At 41.1% G+C, this 22,169-nt stretch overlaps 1 protein-coding gene and 1 non-coding gene across 3 annotated transcripts in view; both read right to left on the reverse strand.

Annotated features, from left to right (window-relative positions):
• Positions 1 to 8,405: 8,405 nt before the first annotated feature.
• On the reverse strand, positions 8,406 to 8,478 carry TRNAM-CAU (transfer RNA methionine (anticodon CAU)). Its single transcript has one exon. It is a non-coding gene; the product is annotated as a tRNA-Met (tRNA).
• A 4,578-nt stretch (positions 8,479 to 13,056) lies between these two features.
• WSB2 (WD repeat and SOCS box containing 2) overlaps positions 13,057 to 22,169 on the reverse strand; it is a 34,543-nt gene continuing 25,430 nt past the window's right edge. The window contains exons 7-10 of one of the 2 annotated variants that reach the window (XM_068246191.1): positions 21,513 to 21,685; positions 20,352 to 20,435; positions 17,910 to 18,017; positions 13,057 to 15,903 (exon numbers count right to left, since the gene is read on the reverse strand). In XM_068246191.1, coding sequence (XP_068102292.1) covers positions 15,738 to 15,903; positions 17,910 to 18,017; positions 20,352 to 20,435; positions 21,513 to 21,685 — 531 coding nt within the window. In that variant the 3' untranslated portion in view covers positions 13,057 to 15,737. Of the gene's footprint in view, positions 15,904 to 17,909; positions 18,018 to 20,351; positions 20,469 to 21,512; positions 21,686 to 22,169 lie in introns of both variants that reach the window. The other variant, XM_068246180.1, reaches the window with a different exon arrangement.

Below are 22,169 nucleotides of genomic sequence, written 5' to 3' on the forward strand. Positions count from 1 at the left end.
CTGTATTTAAAGAAAATCTGAAGCGAAAATAAAATTGAGACAATGAATTGCATGTGAAGTAATAAATAGAACTTTAGTAGCAAAGAAAACCGTTTTGTCATTTTCCAGTACTGGAAGAGTTGAAATTATCTATGCAAAAGAACTGTTTCTACTATCGATTTGAGCCGTTTCCTGCTTGCAAACAGCACAGGGAAATGCTGCCTATCTTTTCAGTAGTTTTCTGTTCAGATCACAATTCAGCGTGAATCTGCATGGCATGCTGTAGTTTTATGCAGCACAGAGCTGAATCACTAGAGCAGTGCATGGCTCGGCAATTCGGGCTGTGACTACGCAGCAGAACAGGAACCACAGCTCCCAGTGGAAATAAGCCCTTGGTAAAACTCAGTCCTCTTTTCTGAACAGCTTAAAGAGAACCAGAGATGAAGCACTCCCTTGTATTTTACCTTATAAATCAGTGGGAACATGACAGTAAACACCTAATCCGCCCTTTGTTTCATTGTTCTCTGTGTAATCTGACTGTTATCACCTCTGATAAGAACCCCCGACTGAGAAGTCAGGCTGCTCCGTCTAGCTTTGCTACAGAAAGATTATAGCTAAGTCTGTCTTCTGTGGTGTTATTTCAAGCCCAAGCCTGCCCCCTTGTGGCTTTGCTATAATGACTCAGCAATAATCATTCCCAGCAAAGCCAGATTTAATTGCTCAGTCTGGGATTCTTGTGACTGCTGATAACAGACACTTTTAGCAGTGAGGACGAAACAGACAGCATGGTAAAATACACAAGGGTGCTTCCTCTCTGGTTCCCTTTAAGATAAGGTTTTACTGCAGGAAAGTTCAAAGGGTAATTAGCTCTGCTCTGTTTTGCTGCTTAAAATACAGTGTGTGGATTCTAAACTGCAATCGCGCAATGCAATTTTATAAATAAAATTGCTACTCATGTTTTATCTGTGCTACATGATTCACTAGCTCATAAGTTTATTTTTTTGCTTCAGATTTACTGTAAAGTGAACCTCCAGACTAAAAATCTACTCAGCAGCACTGGAAAGGCTTGGTGTTTAACAGTTTCACAGCATCAGAACTTTGTTTTTGTTTTTTTACCCAATCCTCATTTGTAGCTGCATAGAAGTTAATCTCTGCCCCATCAAAGAAATCTGCCCGGGCATTTTTCCCATGATGCTGTGCAAAGCATGATGGGATTTCTGATGAGGTCTTTCTTGCATAAACATGGCGGCATACTTATGGGTTTGGCCACGCCCCCTGACCCCTATAGGACAGACTTCTCTATAAGTATAATGAATCGCCCCCCCTCCGCCATTCTTTTTTTTCTGTCCTCAATGGACAGGTTCTCTGTGAGTTTTTTTTTTTTTTCTTATGTCATTTTTTAGACCTACCTCCTCTTTTTTTTTTTTTTTCCTTTTTGGAGGTAACTGCTTCTTTCTGCGGGTTTCTGAGCCTCTTCCCGCACTACAGTGGCCGTCTATATTTTCTCTTAAAGAGAGGAAAAGGCCAGGATACTGCTGCTGCTCCATTCAGGTTTCCTCCGAGATCTCACGAGAGTGGGAACGAGACTTGGTGATGCAGCCAATCAGGCATAGTTTCCCATGCCAGAAGCTAAGATGGCGCTGGGTGTATCACAGCAAGTCTCGTGAGACACGGGATTTGCCCTCTCTTGCACGGATTGGCCAGCAGAGGATCTTAACCAGGAAGCAGAGACTCAGGAAAGCGTCCAGCGTGAAGGTGCAGTAGCAGCGTGGGTGGCAGCATTCAGCAGCTGGTACCACGCTCCTGTGACAGGATTCCAGGACCAGATGCCCGGAGGTACACTTGTATCCTATTCGTCTTCTGACACAGGTATGAGGAAATCTCCTGTTACTTATATGGATAAGCTGCAATGCTGTGATAAGGGACTGATCAGTGAAACTGCTTTTACTCAGGTGATATGGAGGATTCATTGCCAGGAACTTCTGCTGGGGCCTCCAGGTAACAGGATACTAAATGTATCCATGACACTGGTGTGAGCACAGGGGGTGGGCTATTGTATGTTTCTCTAGTTCACCCGGTGCTGGGCAGTATCCTAAAAAGAGTGCTTTTCTCTCTCTCTTTATGTATTATTCGGATTTTTTTAGTGAAAACACCATATTTTGTTCCTTTTGTGTTTTCACAGTCCGGATGAGAGAGAAGAAGGGCTTATGGTCGCTAAAGGCATCCAGCCCTTGCCAAATAGGACTGAACCTCGCTCTCAAAACAGCTATCAGCTTTATCTGCAGTCAAGCTTACCTAGAAGAAGTTCTCCCAATATGGACTATGACTATAGGAGAAACTCTGCTAGAAATATTGATTACAGAAGGCAAACACCAGAACAACGTTCAGGGAGAAGCCGTTATAGCGAGTTCAGAGACAGGTCTCCTAGAAGATATAATGACTATCAATATGATTTTAGACGATCATACAGACGTCCACCTTCATATGGCGAATATGACTCTGATCATTTTTCACCAAGGAGATATCGATATGCAAATCATTCCCCGCAAAGGCATCAGCAGCCTAGGTCCCAGTCCTCTGACTCAGAAGACTTGGTTCGACATAAAAAACCAGACCCTAATCTATGCTGGTCTTGTGCACAACCGGCTATTCCTGGTAAAAAAGTATGTGAATCCTGTTTTACAGAACTGGCGAGGGAAAAAGATAAGGATAACGAACAAGTACTATCGTTTATACAGCAAGCAGTGCAGGACACTTTTCAAAAAATGTCGGCTACTCAATCTAATACAGCACCAGTACCGCCACCACAAACAGAGGATACAATGTCACAAATTGATATGCCTCCTATAGGTTTTGATTTTGCATTAGTTCCTGCTTTTGTGACTGCTATAAAAACAGCAATTGATTGGCAGGAAGGGGAGGATGGTAATCAGGAACCGGATAAGTATTATCCGCACCTCCAGACTCAGCCTAAATCTTTTCCCTTTATGAAAATAATTAAAGATGTTATACTAAAAGAGTGGTCTAGACAAGACAAAAAGCCTGCCTTATCCAACAGGTTTTCAAAACTGTATCCATTGAAAGATGAGGAAGCAAAACTGATTGAGTCAGCCCCTGTGGTAGATGCTTCTATAATGAGACTGGCTAAACATGTAACCTTGCCAATGGATGATGCCATACTTTTCAAAGACCCATTGGACAGGAAAATTGACATGGATATGAAAAAAGCCTTTTTAGCTTCAGGGGCTGCCTGTAAACCAGCAATAGCCTTGACTTCATTGGCAAAGGCCATAAAAATATGGGTGGAGAATGTAGAGATTATGTTAAACTCAGACACAGACAAACAAACCATCATTAAAGCACTAGAGGAGTTAAAACTTTCAGGAGACTTTGTAGGAGAGGCAGCAATAGACGTAATAAGGTCATCAGCAAGATCAATGTTGCATAATGTCACCGCAAAGCGAGCCCTCTGGTTGAAACCCTGGTCTGCAGACCAGGCATCAAGGAATAATTGGTGCAAAATTCCGTATGATGGTGTCCACCTTTTCGGCCCTGTCATGGACAAAGCTATCTCCTTGGTTTCAGGGGGGAAAACAGGACTTATCCCACAGGATAAAAAGCAACAAAGCTATAGACAGCAGGGCCCTAAAAGATCAACTAGGTTTCAGCAAGCTAAATCATACAGACCAGGAAAGCAGTTCAACAAGAACTGGAGGGGTACTCAATCTTCCTTCATCAGGAATAACAAAAATAAGGCAACAACTTCCTCTCAACAAAATAAGAAACCTTTTTGAGGGTGCGCCCACTCGGGAGACTCCGGTAGGGGCAAGGCTTCGTCACTACTGGAAATCTTGGGTGGAAATCTTAGAGGATACTTGGGTGCTGAAGACAATAAAACAAGGTCATATGTGGAGATTCAAAAGGAGGCCTCCGTCAAGCAGATTTGTATTAACAAATATACCGGAAAACAGTATGAAACAGCAAATATTAATGGATTATGTACATTCTCTGAAGTCGGCAAAAGCGGTAATAGAGGTACCAGTTCATCAAAGATTCAAAGGGATCTATTCGCCTCTATTCTTAGTGCCAAAAGCAACAGGAGACTGGAGGCCAGTTCTGGATTTAAAATTCTTAAATCGCTACATAAAGGTGAGCCACTTCAAAATGGAGTCCCTGCAATCAATAACTCCAATGATACAAGTGAACGACTGGATGACCTCTATAGATTTAGCCGATGCATATCTCCATGTTCCTGTAAACCAAAAGTTTCAAAAATTTCTTCGTTTTGCAGTACAGGAAAAGCATTACCAGTTCCAATCACTACCATTCGGGATATCTACAGCACCGAGGACGTTCACAAAAATTTTATTACCAGTCATAGCATTCCTCAGGGCTCAGGGCTTAAGAACGTTTCACTATCTAGACGATATACTTCTTCTACACCAAGACAAAGCTATTCTGCGCAATCACCAGAGGACATTGTTAGACACATTGGAAAGTTTAGGATGGCTAATAAACCTGAAAAAAAGTCAGCTTGTTCCGTCACAAGATATGGTATTTTTAGGGGCCAGATTCAAGACAACGGAAAACAAAATTATGTTACCGAATCAAAAAGTAGACGCAATTGTACACAAAGTGGATCAAGTTCTTCACTCTCGTCGGTTATCTGCAAGAAGCTGCATGAGTCTTCTGGGGACATTGTCGTCCACAATCCCAATGGTGAGATGGGCCCATTGGCACATGAGAGTTCTTCAAAACTTCTTTCTAAGGAGGTGGAACAGGAAATGTTTGAATCAACCTCTGTCTCTGACGAGAGAAGTAAAGTCGTCCCTGATATGGTGGAAATGCAGAACTCACCTGCTGAGCTGTCATCAGATCCAGCCTCCAGATCCAGTCTTGATCACGTCGGATGCAAGTATAGTAGGCTGGGGGGCTCATTGCAACAACATCTTCATCCAGGACAAATGGATCACTCGGCAGAGTTATGTCCCGTCCAATGTCTTGGAACTAAGGGCAGCTTACATGGCATTAAGATCTTTTCTCTTTCTGATACAGGGGAAAAATGTTCTACTGAGGATAGACAATATTACAGCAGTAACCTACATAAGACGGCAAGGAGGCACTCGGAGTCTAACCCTCTTACAAGAGACAAGCAAAATAATGAGGTGGGCTCAAAAGCATCTATTCAATCTTACAGCCACATACTTGCCGGGAGAAAGAAATATCGTAGCAGATCGCTTGAGCAGGAGTTTTGCGGACCCAAACGAATGGCAGCTGAACAATCAGGTATTCACTTTATTAGTCGAAAAATGGGGAATACCGGAGATAGATCTTTGGGCGACGTCAAGGAACTCGAAACTACCGAAGTTTTTCACGAGATATCCCCATCCCCGGTCGATGGGAACAGATTGTCTGACGCAGAAATGGAGATTCAGAAAGGGGTATGCTTTCCCACCATTCCCAATGATCCCCAGATTTCTCCAAAAAGTATTAAAAGAGTCCTCCACGATCATAACTATAATGCCGTTTTGGCCTCGGAGGCCCTGGTTTGCGTTAGCCAAGGAACTAAGCATAGTGGAACCGATGCCTCTACCACTCAGACACGACCTTCTGTTCCAGGAAAACCTTCTATACCCAGAGGTGGAGTCACTACATTTGACAGCCTGGCTACTGAAAGGCAAGCATATTTAGAACAAGGTTGTTCAAATAAAGTTGTAGAAACACTCCTCAAGGCTAGGAAACCTTCAACAAATCGGGCATACTATAAAATCTGGGAGAAATTCCATGACCATGCAACAAAATATAACTTTGATAAGCTATCCCCATCTGTAGGGAACATACTGGACTTTCTTCAAACAGGAGTGGAAAAATCGTTAAGCCTCTCAGCACTACGAGTACAAGTTTCAGCACTGTCTGCTTTAACGGGTTTAAAATGGGCATATCATCCATTAATAATACAGTTCTTAAAAGCAGTGATGAAAATTCGTCCACCAAGAACACCGTTTTTTCCCAAATGGGACTTATGCATAGTATTAGAGGCATTGTCTTCTTCTCCTTTTCATCCGGTGGAAACAGCTTCTTTACAGGACACAACTTTAAAAACATTGTTCCTAACAGCAATTTCATCTGCTAAAAGGGTGTCCGATATTCAAGCTCTCGGCTGTTCAGAAGGATTGCTAGAATTTTTTCCAGACAGGGTAGTGCTGAGACCAGTTCTTTCATACGTTCCGAAAGTGGCTTCAAGCTTCCACATCAATCAAGAATTAACACTTCCTACATTTACGGTTGAGGGAGATAGTCACCCACTGGATGTAGGTAGAGCATTAAAGGCATACTTAGCAATCACAGCACCATTTAGATCTTCTGATCATTTGTTTATAAATTACCAGGGGGTTAACAAAGGTAAAAAAGTCACGGCAAGGACTCTCTCTGCCTGGTTGGTGAAAGTGATTCAAAGAAGCTACCAACTAAGGGGTCTACCAGTACCACAAGAGATTAAGGCTCATTCAACACGAGGAATGGCGGCCTCATATGCTTGTTTCTCTAAAGTCTCTATGGATACAATTTGTAAGGCGGCCAGCTGGTCATCAGTGAATACATTTATGTCACATTACTGTATTGACCCTGCTTCATTATCTTTATCATTTGGGAAAGCTGTATTGTCGGCAAATTGTAAATAAATTAGTGTGTTTATTGCAATCATTATTACCCTCCCTAGTGTTTGATTTGGTACATCCCATAAGTATGCCGCCATGTTTATGCAAGAAACTAGAAAATTGAATACTTACCTACCGTAATTTTCTTTTCTTGTATAAACAATGGCGGCATACGAATCCCACCCTTCTGTCCATTCGAGGACTGATTTATACAAAGAATGGCGGAGGGGGGGCGATTCATTATACTTATAGAGAAGTCTGTCCTATAGGGGTCAGGGGGCGTGGCCAAACCCATAAGTATGCCGCCATTGTTTATACAAGAAAAGAAAATTACGGTAGGTAAGTATTCAATTTTCTAGTTTCTCGCTGCTGAGAGCGTGCCTGCTGAGAGGGAGTGATCAGGACACAGGACAGATGGAACTGTGTCTCATGCTCCCTTTCACCCAAAAAGATGGCTGCCCTCATGAAATCAAACATTTGCCTGTTCTTTTAAAACAGGGTGGGTACATTACTATATTTTCTCTTAACATAACTAATGTAATGACAGTATGTTTAGGCTGAAGTTCCTCTTTAACCTCCCTGGCGGTAAGCCCGAGCTGAGCTCGGGCTATGCCACGCAGGGGGAGATCTCAGCCCCTGGTGGGGCGATTTCTGTGCTGTAAATTGCTGTGCGCGCAGCCAGCACTTTGCTAGCCGCGCGCACAGCTTGATCGCCGCCGCTCTGCGGCGATCGGCCGCACGCAGCGGCTGAAGGGCCCCCCCGCCAGAGCCCTGCGCTGCCCGGATCAATGAGTTCCGGGCAGCGCTATGGGCTGGATCGGGTGAGCCTGACGTCGGCTGACGTCATCCTGATCGTCGCCATGGCGACAGGAGAAGCCAAACAGGGGAACGCGTTATATACGCGTTCCCCTGTTTGCTATAGGTGCCGGCGACGATCGGACTAGAGGGCCACATGCGCCCTCTAGTGGTGTTTCATGTAGCTACCACTCTGGTAGCTTTACATGAAACAAAAAATTTTTTTTTTTTTTTTAAAGATTTTTTTAATAAGGAAAAAAAAAATTAACCGCCAAGGAGGTTAATATCTTAATTCAGACTCTTCATTGATACAGAAGTAATCCATGTATCAGTTTTTAATGTATAATCAATAAGAATTGCTGGATATGTACCACAAAGCAGAGTACAATAAGGATAAATAGTCCTATATCCATGTCTATGGATCTGTTACATAAACAACCACAAAGAAAAAAGCGTCCATGACACCATGAATCAATATATAAGGCCACACTCCATAATGGTACAAATATAAGGTAAAGTTTATTAAGGATATCGTAACAATAAAATCAAAATAAAAACAATCAGCACGGGTGAACAACGGGAGGGGTACTCAAGAATGACGCTCAAAAATCACATATATAATATAATGTAGGTCTGATATAACACTGAATAAAGAGCATAGATGTTTAACCAGGGGCAAGTACCCAGAAAAATGAATACACAGGACCAAACAGGTAACTAACTGAGTCAGATTGACTGAGTAAGGAGTGACCAGGAATAGGTCACACCAATCCGCATAGGATAGAATGATAATATGGCCAGACTGTGCACTTACCCACAAGTGGAGACCCCAGCCACCGAAGCCCCGCTGCTGCGCGCAATCTCACGCGTTCCGGACCCCTGTCCTTCGTCGGAGATTTAAAGTCTCCGCCATAGGCTTGTACGCTTATAGGGTGGACTTGCCCTAACCAAACGGTTGTCCAAGCATGAGGACAGTGCCCCGTGTGAGGATTGAACTCACGACCTTCAGATTATGAGACTGACGCGCTACCTACTGCGCTAACGAGGCAGGACGGGTCCGGAACGCGTGAGATTGCGCGCAGCAGCGGGGCTTCGGTGGCTGGGGTCTCCACTTGTGGGTAAGTGCACAGTCTGGCCATATTATCATTCTATCCTATGCGGATTGGTGTGACCTATTCCTGGTCACTCCTTACTCAGTCAATCTGACTCAGTTAGTTACCTGTTTGGTCCTGTGTATTCATTTTTCTGGGTACTTGCCCCTGGTTAAACATCTATGCTCTTTATTCAGTGTTATATCAGACCTACATTATATTATATATGTGATTTTTGAGCGTCATTCTTGAGTACCCCTCCCGTTGTTCACCCGTGCTGATTGTTTTTATTTTGATTTTATTGTTATGATATCCTTAATAAACTTTACCTTATATTTGTACCATTATGGAGTGTGGCCTTATATATTGATTCATGGTGTCATGGACGCTTTTTTCTTTGTGGTTGTTGCTGGATATGTACATCTATATTTGCTACAATTTCATGTCTGCTCTTTGGTTTGACCAGTCTGTGGTAGAAACCTCTGAGTTGAATCAACATCTTGCTGGATTTCAATATGGAGTAGATGGTAAACTTCCAAGAAGAGGGTTAGCTGACTTCTGGGGATTTCACTCAAGTACACTATGAACCTGGATGCCCTGTAACATGAAAAACTGGACCCCTCAAGCTTGCGGTCTGAGATTTTTTGCAGTAAGGAGATATTCCTGATTTTTTAAATCTAAGTATTATCTGGTGCTGAGACCCCCGCTTAATAGTTCTTCGCAGTAGAACTGAGTGTCTAGAGAAAAATGCAGGGGAGTAAAGCATCTTTGATCTAGACACCAATGGCCATCTCATAAGAATTTACTTCTAGGACAAACATAAGAGTGAGAGATTAGCATGCCTAAGGACTGTTGCCGAAGTGAAATCTTTCTTGGGTTTATCAAGGCTGGCTTAAGCCTCCACGGACTGAAGGGTTGGCGTTGCTTGGGAAAGATGGAAAATGGGTACCAGAGTTGCAGGAAAAAAAATACATTTCCAGTAGAAGTTGAAAGACAATCTGTCGATCTCACCTGCCCTTTTATTTGTTGTTCCTTATTGGTGGTGGGGGCTTGTCCATCAAGAACTGCAGAAACCTGAGGTTTCACAGCAAGGGAGCCGAGGGAAATACAGAAACCAAAGAATTTGCTTTTTTTAACTCTAATTTCTCTGGTATGATAGAATCCAAAGCAGTTTTAAGAGCCCTCTTCACATGGGATCTGTGTTTGCAAAGGGACAAAGAAAAATTCAAATGTCATCCAAATACACCATCATGAAGTTTTCAACTTAGCAAGCGCTAGAGATGCCAAAGAGTAAAATGGTGTATTCAAAATAACCAAAGTAGGATATCTAACAGCTGTTTTTGGTAAGCTCTCTGATTCAGACTATGTTGTAGGCATGCATCTTTAATTCTGGTTCTGACAAGGTACAAAACCTTTCCATGAGCAGTCTCCTCCAGGCAATTGGACAGTGGGATATGAAAGGGGGAACAATATCTTTATGCCCAGGGGGTAGATCTGGTCAATCACAAAAAAGAGAAGATTGCTGGTAATACGGGAACCTGATTTCACCAGTTTATAGATTATGTGATGGTAGCCATAGTATAACCAAAATAATTGAAGGAAGTCAAGACTGAATCAGTTTAAAACATGGATTTCTGTTGTACCCTTGAAACAGTGACAAGAATTGATGCATTGTTCTGGGTAACAAACCCAGCTTGACTAGGGGAACTATCAGCCAGTTTCGATAGGTTAGAGTTACAGTAGTTCTTATTGATTAGTAGGTGTACCCATAATGCAGGAACAGGCACTACAGTAGAGAATTGTTCTGAATTCAATAGATGGCTCTATCTTGTAAAGTACATCAAGGATACTTTAAAGAACTATAGTGAGAAGAATATAGAGGCTGCAATATTTATTTCCTATTAAACAGTACCAGTTGCCTGGCAGCCCTGCTGATCTTTGGCTGCAGTAGTGTCTGAACAAAATGTGCACTTACCTGGGGCTTCTTTCAGCCTCCTATAACCCACAAGGTCCTCCAGCATCTTCATATTCCCTCTCCTAGTCTCCCTGGCAGCTCTAGTAATCGGTGACTTCGGGTGAAGTTGCGCATGTGCACCCATCATATCATGCTGGTCACTGTAAGCTTCCTACGCATGCAAAGTTCTCTAAAGACTGAAACGTGCATGTGCAGGAGGCTGATCAGTGTGAAGACACAAGGGGCAAGCATGCACAACCTCACCCAAAGGTGTTTTTTCCCCCACTCGTAATGTTTATTAAAGACAAAAACATACAACATAACAATATTTCACAAATATCACATGGTAGTAGCATGACAGAATGGCCAAAAAAAAACACTGGCAAATACAAAATCTGATAATGGTAAAAGGATGACAGATGCCTTGTATATGTTCATACAAAAAGACACATGTATTTAGAAAAATGGTATCCTCTAACAGGTCTATAAATGCTTACATCCATATTTTAAGAAGATCCAATAGCACCAGCTGCATACAACTCTGGGGCAAGAAGGTAGAAAGGAGTAATGTAGGGGGAAGCTATAATTAAATGAACTATAGCTTGTATTCTTAGACATTTGCCTGACCTAAGTTAAAGGTTCTCCATTTCCCATAAGGAATTTGTATTTCTCAGAGCATTGGAACTCATGTCAGAGTGCCCCAAGTAATATAGTATTTTTCCATCTTGTCTGTGGTACAAAAAAAAAAAAATCATTCTCTCCATTGACTCCCATCATCTTGATCCAGTCTAACTGTCAGATTTTTTTTTTTTTTTCCAGAAAGCTGGAACCAAAGCTCTGGCTGCCTTAATCAGGTGAATTGCAGGGGATTTTTTTTTTTTTGACTTTTTTTGTAAGATTTGGCAGGGTCTGGGGTGTCATCGAGCAGAAGTGAAGGAAATTTTCTCCCAAGTAATACTCTCTATTAACTGATGAATCTGTGACCAATATGGCTTTATAATTGGGCATGATCAAACAATATTAAGGAGTGAACCCTCTGAAAAAGTTACATCTCCAACACATACTAGAGATTGAGGGAAAGATTCTATGTAGACATTTTGGTGTTCTATACCATCAAGTTATAATTTTGTAGCCTAATTCCTGAGTATTCACATTTATGGATCCTTTGTAGTTTAGCAAAATCTGCCATTGATCGGATTCAAATTGTAGTTCAAGATCACTCTCCCATTCCTCTTGGAATCTAAGCTTACCAGAGTGCGAGTCCGAGAGCAATAATTGGTAAAGATGGGAAACCAGGTGCCTATGAGGACCGTCACTAAGCACTAAATGCTCAAACGAGGATAGGGGTTCAAACAAGTTAACGTTGCCAATTAAGGAGTTGATGAATTGGCAGATGTGTAGGTATTGCCATTGTGATAGCTGAAATTAACTCCTTGAGAGACAATCGTCAATTAAGGATTTCACTGCGCCTCTATTGACAAAATCTTGAATTCTGGGGCAACCATCCCCTGGCCAATTATGGAGATTGAGCAGGGAGGCAAGCTAAATTATTGCATAAGGGAGTGAGCCTGCCTGGAAGGGATGCCAAACCCTTCTGGGGTAGAAATTTTCTCTTATTTTTAATTGAAGCCTTTATCAAAGAATCTCCCCAGTTTTCTTGTTTCAGTAGAGCAATCCACAAATCCCAGAATACCGGTAGATGTTGAATCCCCAAAAATCTCTTTCAACCTGAGCCTATTTAGGAGTTTTGGTATTTGACCATTCTATTACAGGACATAGTTGGGATGCTAGGTGGCAAGTCAAGTAATACCATGCCTCCCAGTTCTTTGGGAAGGATCAACGTTGATTTTTTTTTTTTTAATTCTCTGCAGTTTTCCACCCACACAAATTTATTAATTGGAGGTCTAGAATGGAGGCAAGTCAATTGGGAGACATTGACTGATGTATAGAAATCTGGGAAGAGGAGTTTTTTTTTTTTTTTTTTTAATGAGGCTATTCTTCCAAACCAAGATAATTTCTTCTGAGTGCCCCATGATACAAGGTCAGATTAGATTTTTTTTTTTTTGCCTAGGGGGACATAATTAGTCTCAAATATTATTTAGATTGTGGGGAATGTCTACTCCAAGATAGCACGGGGATTCTCACAGACTTCACCCAAAGTTGCCATTTACCGGAGCTGCAGGTGGACCAGGAGAGGGAAGAATATGATGCTGAGGACTTCACAAGCTACGGGTGGCTGGAGAAAGCCCCAGGTAAGTCCAAGTCAATTTTATTCACAGCTCAGGGTTCCTTTAACATTGAGGCATAATCGCCGCAAACATACTGCAGCATTGGTGTTTGGGCAAAAAAAAAATGTCACTCTGGTGTGATCCATTCCATACAAATACATTAGCCAAGTGCTTTTCAAAGTGCTAACATCTTTAAAAGCGCTCAGAAGGGCACTCGGTGTGCAACAGTCCCAGACACATCACCAAACTCCTGCCTCCTTGCTGAGGCTTATTGAAATGGTTGAGATGGGGGGGAAAAAAGTAAGCTTTGTTTTAAACAAGCATTGGCAGCTGCATCAAAAAGAAAATGGAAGTCAACTACAAAATGGAAGTTATTTTATTAGCTATGACATCTCCACATTCAGATAATACAAAGCATACCACATAATCCCTGTTCCTCTGTCACCCAATGTACTGCAACACCAATTTAAGTGCATAAAATCACTTACTTTCCTGCAAAAATTCATTGTACCATTTGCAATGCACTCATGCTTATTTATTCTAGTGCAGAATATGAGGTAAAAATATCACATTGGGAGGGCTACGGAATTGTTAGAGCATCAGAAGTGTGTTTGAGGTCGAGTTATGTTTACATTGCTAAGTTATTTTTAATTGAGTAAACCGCTAAAAATAAATAAGAAGGAAAGATCTCCTCACCACATTTTTGCAATGATGCATTTAGCATTAGGTTTGTCTGCCTGGTTTTAGCACATTCTACCAAGGCACATGTGTTAGCACAAAGAAATAGAGGAAACATTTTCTATGCACATGTTTGAAAAAAAAATAATTACAAATAGGCTTTAGTTTTACAATAGGCACTACTAGCTAGAAACATTTGAAAATAAGAAATGGAATGTTGTTAATTGCAGAGTGAAGGAATTGCTACCAGACACAAATGAGCAGGTTTTAAAGGTGCTTGTTTTTAACCAATTACACAGTAGAATCCCTTTATATTTAACTCCAAGGGGCTGGGAAATTGATTTTATTACATCAGAAATGGTCATATTCAAGCACACAAAGTGTATAGTACTCTATCTTACTTCAGTTAATCATTGGGAGTCATTTTTCGTTTTCAATGCTTCAGCAAGCACAGACCGTGGCTAAGCTAGACCAAAAGGCATAGTGCTCATTATGCAGGAATTTGCAGTTAATACAGGTACAGTGCTTAGTGTGCTCCTCTGTCCACATTAATGTGCAGCCTGGATGATGTTGTAGCCATGCACAAGCAAGTCAAAGATAACAGGCAATTCCCTCGGTAATCAGACAACAACTTACACAGGAAATATGTCTCACGGGCTGGTGTTTTTGGAGGTAATCCAAAGTAGTGTACAGATAGTGAGCAGGCTACAAGTGACCACCAGCCAGCCCGCCCACAGCTCATGGGTTTCCATCTAAACTATGCCCCTGCCCACTTTCCACTACAGCCAGATACAGAATACTGAAGGGGCCAAAAAAACATGTTTACTGTAGTAGAAGTTCTACTATATCCAGGTTTACTATACCAGGAGTTACTCAAAAATACTTATGATGACTTGGCCGGGACATGGACACTTTGAATTAAACATTCGTGTTTAGTAGAGTGAGTTTACTAGAATGAGATTATACTGTATAAGAATACTCTCATCTCACCCTCAGCTAGCAGGGCACAAGGAGAATCTGGCCAGGCAGGTACAAGAGCATCTAAAAAGCTCTGTTGTAGCTTGGCTCTTTCTAGTGACTTGTATGGGAAGGAGAGCATGCCACTTCCCAGCAGATGACATTGGCACTCCATTTTAGTGGATGGAGAAGACACAAAAAAGTAAATATTTATGAAAAAAAAAAATTTGGACAACCCCATTAAAGCTATATATCAGGCAAGGCGCTTAAATACATACCTGTCAACTAATCCACCTGCCACTCATCAATGCTGGCCAAACACGTTAATGTGATCATTTAATGGCATATTCGGCTTGCCAAAGTGCAAGTCTTAAAAACCATCAACTACTACTCCTATTTCCTCAAATGTGATGGAGATTTGCAAACGGGAAAGCCCAATGTGCTTTTTTGTTCTGAATCTAAATATTTTTGCATTATTTTTCTTTTGCAGCAGTTTTAAATTGATCACATAAAACTGCATTCAAATCTAATCATGTATGGCCAGCATAGGATTCTCTACCGCACAATACATAACAGGACTGACATCACTTTTTCTCTTAACCTGTTGAATGGACGACACCACAATAAAGAGATCACCTCTCCACTCTCTAAGCAATGTCCCAGAAGCACAATAGTCTAGTAACGCTGAGATTCAGCAAACTATGCCATCAGTGCCTCCCCCCCCCCCAAAAAAAAAGGGATATATATGAAGCTAATAGACATTTTTGGAACTTTCCTAGCACAATTTTAAATGCATAATGATTTTAATGACCACTTAAGTGTAATGAAATATGTTAGAACTATGTGGACTTGTTTTTACAGTGCAGTTACTTGAAATGGAAAAATTGTGTGCTAGGCTACGACACTGGAGCAAAACTATAACTAACTACTGCTCAGCTACCAACGTCTGTCTACTGAAGTCTGTGTAGTTTCTGTGCAAATTTTATATTTTCTTGTTAAATAAAGATGGAGGGAAAAAAACAAACAAAACAAAAACAGATGAAGCATAGCTAAGCCATTCACCTTTTCGTTTCTACAGACACATTTCAAGCACTTTTAGACAAAACTAGACAGAGGGATGACATTTTTACCTTCTGTGAGACACAAATGTGTCTGCTGTGTAAATAAGAGCCACTAAAAAAATAAGATTTACTTGGTCTGAGGAGTCACCCCATTTGCTATCTATCCTGGCAGAATAAGCACTCCCAGCATCCTCCATGAGCACAAGAAGCTCCGCCTTACACAAATGCACTGACATGAGTGACTGGGTGTACTTATAATCTGCAGCCACTGTGCAAAGTTTCAGATTGTAGACTAAAGTCTGTTTAGACGGAATTACTCTCTTTCTCCAATAGGACAGCTAATAGTTAGTCCTGTAAGTGAGAAAATCCTTCATTTTACCAGGAATTGGCAGCGTGAGGACCTGATAAGTGGTTAGGAAACATCGTAGTGCTTTGCGACATAAGTGCCGAAGTGGAGACAGGACTCGAGGGGACGTCCAGAACTGCACATGACCATCTCTGTTTCTGAAATACAGAAGAGGATTTATGCGTTTAATAAGATGTATGAAAAAAATGGCATTAAGTTTCACATTATTAAAGTAATTGTGAAGTGACAAAAAATACCCATGTAGATGGAAGTTTCTGGATCCCATAGAGGCTTCCTAGTTCTCTCTCCGTGTCCTCGTTCTAGCACCGGCCCCCGGTAAAGTTCTTCAACCAACTTGTTCAAATAAGTTTTCTGCACTCCTCGGTTATCCTTCAGAAGTACTTGTGTCCGAGTACTTCTGGAAAAAGTGATCCGAGTCCACACTCACACGCGCAGTACTGACGTGCCAGTCTTCGGAGATGCATGTACTTCTGAAGCCTTCCAAGGAGCATCAAAGGCATGGAATTTCAGCAGGGGACAGTGGTGGACCAAGGGCACGGAGAGAAGACCAGGAAAGTCACATTCGCTTGAACGCTGAATTAAAAAAAATGTTAGCAAGTTGCTTATTCTTGCCCTTAGGTTAACCTCCTTAAAGTGTAACTGTCGGGTATAAAATCAAAAGTCAATTATTTATTTTTATCTGGTAAACAAGTAATAAGGATGCTAATCAGGCAATCCAAAAGTTAAAATCTCTATTACTTGTCTTGTTTATAAATGATCATTCCCCAGTTTACTTGACTCTTATTTGGTATGTTGCCGCAAAAATAAAGTTGCAGAGCATGCTGGGTTGTCCTTTTTTGCTTCTGTACATTAGTTAAGTCTGAGGGAAAATAAAGAAGCAAAAAAAGACAACCCAGCATGCCCTGCAACTTCCTTTGTGCGGCAACGTACCAAATAAGAGTCAGGTAAACTGGGGAATGATCATTTATAAACAAAAAAAATAGAGATTTTAACTTTTGGATTGCCTGGTTATCATCCTTATTACTTGTTTACCAGATAAAAATAAAGAATTGATTTTTGATTTTATGCCCGACAGTTACACTTTAAAGGGAACCTAAACTGAGAGGGATATGGATATTTCCTTTTAAACAATACCAGTTGACTGCCTCTCCTGCTGATCAATGTGCTGCAGTAGTATCTGGATCTCGCACCTGAAACAGGCATGCAGCCAATCTAGTCTGACTTCAGTCAGAGCACCTGATCTGCATTTTTGTTGAGGGGCTGTGGCTAAAAGTATTAGAGACACAGGATTACCAGAAGAGTCAGGCAACTGGTATTATTTTAATAGGAAAAATCCATATGCTTCTCAGTTTAGGTTCCCTTTAAAAGACAACTGATGTGAGAAGAATATGGAGGCTGCTATATTTGTATCCGTTTAAAACAATACAAATTGCTTGTCTGTTCAGCTGTTGTCTCCTGCTTGTCTATTTAGCTGTGTATCTATTGTCTATTTGTCTGTTGTCTATTTGTGTCTGAATAACACCAGAAACAAGCATGCAGCTAATCTTGTCATATCTGACAATGTCAGAAACGCCTGATCTGCTACATGCTTGTTCAGGGTCTATGGCTAAAGGTATTAGAGGCAGAGGATCAGCAGGCCTGCCAGGCAACTGGTATTGTTTAACAGGAGATACATATGGCAGCCTCCATATCACTCTCGCTTCAGTTGTCCTTTTAAGGGACACGCGTAGTAAAATCTACACCATGCTTGTGGCTGTGAAGACTGATGTGGCATACATATAACTCCGCTGGCTCCCACTGCGATCATGCGCTCCTGCCACAGCTAAACTCTACATTCATAGTTTGCATGTTACATCCATGATGTTCCTCTCCCACAATGCTTCTGTAAAGTAGGCCCCGAAACCCTTGTCTAGTCAAAGTTCCCTGATGAGAGCCAAAGGAAAGTGTTAAAAAAAAAAAAATATATAGGTGGTTACTGGGCAAAAGAATATCCATCTACACATACACACACACTAGAACCACCACTGAACAGAATCTGATCCTCATTCCTCCATACAGAGTTAATGTAATATTACTTCTCACCCAGTTACGTCACAATCACAAGAATGATCAAGCCTAATACATAGTAACACTCCTTTCTTACCCTGTAGCAAGAATTCCTCCATGTGGAAAAAAGGTACAGCACAAACCATTTGTTACAGGCGCAGCAGACAGGGGCTCTTCAAGTTCCAATGACCATATTCTCAGAAACCTGATAGAATAAAACAAGTTTAGGTTGCATATACATTGAAATGCCTTGAATCAAAAATGCTCAAACATGCAACAATATATATGGCACAAAGACATAAATCTTTAAACCTATAGACTATAATAATAATAATAATAATAATAATAATAAATAAAAAAAACGTATCCAGTGATTCACACAATATGGCAGTCTATTCTCAGCGCAGTCCATTCCTGCACAAACTGCAGGCACGCGCCAATTCATACTACTACTATTCCCCCTCCGAGTTGTAGCAGCTTGGAGGGGGGGGGGGGGGGGTGCGTTTCCACTTAGTGCGCTTCTGTCTGCTATTTTTCAGCACATCATTGTTACGGATTGATACTCGTTGCTGAAAAGCGGACAGAAGCGCATAGATGGAAGCGAGGCCTTAGGTGGACACACACCATATAATTAATTTTATACCAATTTGATAAATATGATTGGTTGTACAGGAAAATCGAAAGTTTTTTTCATTCATTTCATTCATTTGAATATATAAAAAAATGCAAAAGGATGTGCGCTGAAATACTATATGATAACTGAATGATCGTGCCCAAGATCTAATTGAAGCGCACTCTGGTTATGCATATGGTGCCAGAAACTTAAAGTGAACCGAACATCATTTTTAACACCCAGGGCAGCTCTATAGCAAATTAAAAATGCATTCTAAAAATGTGGTTTATTAAAAAAACATTTCATTTTACCTCATCTTTTTACATTTAAGGGTTAAAATAGGCACTTCTTCCATCCCTGAAAGGACTGTGGAAGCAGAGCAACAAATGATGGAAGGCAGATAAGAAATCACCTCATTAGACTTAATGACCCCAAACAAACCCTGAGTCTTCCCCATTGTACTTCAAAAGGAACACATTAGCCACACTTGCAGAATTTCACAACCTAGCCTGGATAATGGCAGTGTAAAAGCAGCAGGTCTTGAACTTTGGAAACATAGCAGCCCTTTCAGCTATTTGAAGCTATGAGCTTCTTAGATCCCTTAAGGGCCTTTTTCCACTAGCCTGCGATTTGCTTCTGATCGCAAATTGCAAGGTACATTAAACTAATGGAAACTGCAGCAGCAATTTCCATTAGTGCGATCCGATTGCGATGCGATTTTGGTCAAAGCGCAATCGTCGTCCTGCCGCGTTTTGTATGCGATTGAGCTGGACTATAATGAGTATAGTAGCTCAATCGCATGGTGGAAATTGAAACGCGATTGCGATCGCATTTCATAGTGGAAAAGAGCCCTTAATCTGCTGGAGCGCTTTAAAATGGATTTAAATTTGAGAAATCTGATCAAAATTTCCCAATTTCGATAAAAGATCGGAAGTGTTGGATTTTTCTGGTCAATTTATATGAAAATGTGTAGCGTAGGACAATTTCTTGATGTACAGACCTAAGCAATTTTTTCTGCGTTTTCAATCATTTTTATCATAATTGAGGGAAGACTGAACAGGTGTGTGGTACATTGGTCAGATTTTTGAACTGTTACAATCAGTCAGAAAAATTGATCGCAATTCTTGAATAAAGATATTTTTAAAAAAAATTGTATAGTGTGTGGCCACCTTTAGCATAAAATCTGAAGACCAGTTCAAGCCCCTATAGGTAGATTGGTAGAGGTCTTAATTTTTGGTGTTTAATAATTTTCTTCTGTATTTTGTTTTAAGGTCTCCTAGATATTAGGTGTTCGGAACATCGTTATGACGACATCTTTGCCGATGTTCCTGCTTGTGTTCCTTTGTGTATGTAGTATGATGTTGGCTTGGCCATAAAAAGTCACTGGATCTATTATTGGGAACACGTACGTACGTATGTATGTATGTATGTATGTATGTATGTATGTATGTATGTATGTATGTATGTATGTATGTATGTATGTATGTATGTATGTATGTATGTATGTATGTATGTATGTATCTCACACCCATACACTAGATATAGAGAGAGAGATATAGATATCTCTCCATATCTAGTATATCTATGTCTGTCTGTGTCTGTCTGTCTGTCTGTCTGTCTGTCTGTCTATATCCATCTTTATGTAACGCTTTGTTATGTTGTTTTATCAGCAATGTTTACGGATTTGTATATTCAAAGTTTTTAATAATAAAAAAAAAAGAGCTTTATCTGTTTCACAGTGTAACGATTATACATAAGCAACACTGTAACCGGCAACCGTACAAATAGTCAGTTATGGGAAAAAAGTGCCTGATGATTCTGTTCCAAGTACAGTGCATGTCTAAACTTGGTTTGCTATTAATGCGCCAGGTGTCATTACAATATAGTCAAAAAAAGGAGAACTCTGATAACATTTGCTGTTCTCACCTGTCATCTGCCAAGCTTGCGAGGTACAGGCCTTCTGGTGAGAAGCAAACGGATCTCAGAGAGCTAAGCTGTGGATCCTGAGAGCTATAGTCCAGATCACGAGACAGTGAAACAGGGCTGAGAGCAAAATACAGCACTCATCAAATAATAGGTTGCTACTTTTTTTTTTTATAAAAACCAAAAAGTACTAAAGCTATTATACAGGCATAGACATTATAAACATAAAAAAATGAAAAGCATTAAAACCATTAAAATAAAAGCATCTAAATTCATATTGCAAACATTCAGTAGCAAGTGGTCGGGAGTCCTGCGGACTGCTGTGTAATGGCTACTCACAGTAACCAGTGAGTTGCAGGGAAATTTGGGTGCACCATGTGCTGCCACAGGCCATAATGTGAATTATGGTTATAGCAGCAGACAGTAATTTGGGCATTGTCAGAAGACGGCACCCAAATTACTATAAAAACAGCACAATACAGCCGCCAGCAGTAGCAACCAAATGTAAGTCTTAGGCCCAGTGCACACCAAAAACCTCTAGCAGATCTGCAAACTGCTAGAGGTTTTTGAAGCAGATTTCAGAGCGGTTCTAGGCATGTTTAGAGGTTTTCTAAACATGCCTAGCATTTCTTGGAGCGTTTTTGTGTACCAGATGTCATATATGGTTACAGTAAAGCCGGTACTGTACAGCTACTGTAACAAAAACGCCTGGAAAACCGCTCTGATCCAGCGATTTTCAGAGCGGTTTTCCACTTTCCTATACTTTAACATTTGAGGCAGAAACGCTTCAGAAATCTAAAAATGCTGCAGCCCCCCAAGTTTGCGTTTGTGGAAAAAACAAACCGCACTGGTGTGCACCATCCCATGCACTTTCATTAGCCAAGCTGTTTTCCCCCTGCAAGAGTTGTGCACCAGCCCTTACTCTGAGTCCATGGCGGCTTGGAGGGGGAATAGTAATTAACACAGCTGGGACATTTTCAGGAGCAGGGTGAGCAGTTTTCGACTTCACTCTGCACCCAAAATTTCCGTGGGCCATTTTTTGCATGAATGCCACAGTAACTACAGGAGGTGCTATCAATTGCTAGTAGTAGTCAAACGTTAATGGCCCTTAGATGTTACAAGCAAAAAAAAAAAAAAAAAAAACTATATAGTTTAGCAACTTACTGGAACTGTCTTAGCTTTTCCCCTGTATAGGGGTCCCACAAAATCATGGTAGTGTCAAAGGAGGCTGTGATCAGGAGAGCAGAGTCTGGAGAGAAGTCACATGACACGACACTGTTCTGATGGCCTTCTAGCTTACGGATGAGGGTGTACGATCGCATACTCCACAGCAGCACCTACACCAGAGACAGCAAGCGCAGGCATTAAGCATTGCAAGAGTAGCAGCACCCATAGGGAAACACCCAACAAATACAAACAAACAGTAGCAGGCCTTGAAACATTTACGTATGTGTTTGAGATCATCTAAGGCAAACTATACCAAAAAGCAGTACTTCATTTTTGTGCTGTAAAGTCAACTCACATGTGGCTTTCTTATATTGGTCAGGGATGACTGATCAAACATACCTACCAGAATTTCTAGCAATGGGAAAAGGCATTACAAAGCTAAAGACTAGTGATACACCCCCCTCAATTCTCTAGAATGAAGGAAATAAAACCAGGGAATCCACCAGAGTGGGTATTCACTTCTGTCATGGTTTTATTGAAGGAAGCTGATAAGATACAGCTTGAGATAGTTAAATACAACACAGCAGAGGTCCCGCCAATGACATAACAACTAGAGGCAGCCTGGTAGCGAGTATATGCCTGGCAGTGCTACCA

The sequence above is a fragment of the Hyperolius riggenbachi genome, chromosome 1 (assembly GCF_040937935.1).
Source record: "Hyperolius riggenbachi isolate aHypRig1 chromosome 1, aHypRig1.pri, whole genome shotgun sequence".
In the NCBI taxonomy this organism is placed as follows: Eukaryota; Metazoa; Chordata; class Amphibia; order Anura; family Hyperoliidae; genus Hyperolius; species Hyperolius riggenbachi.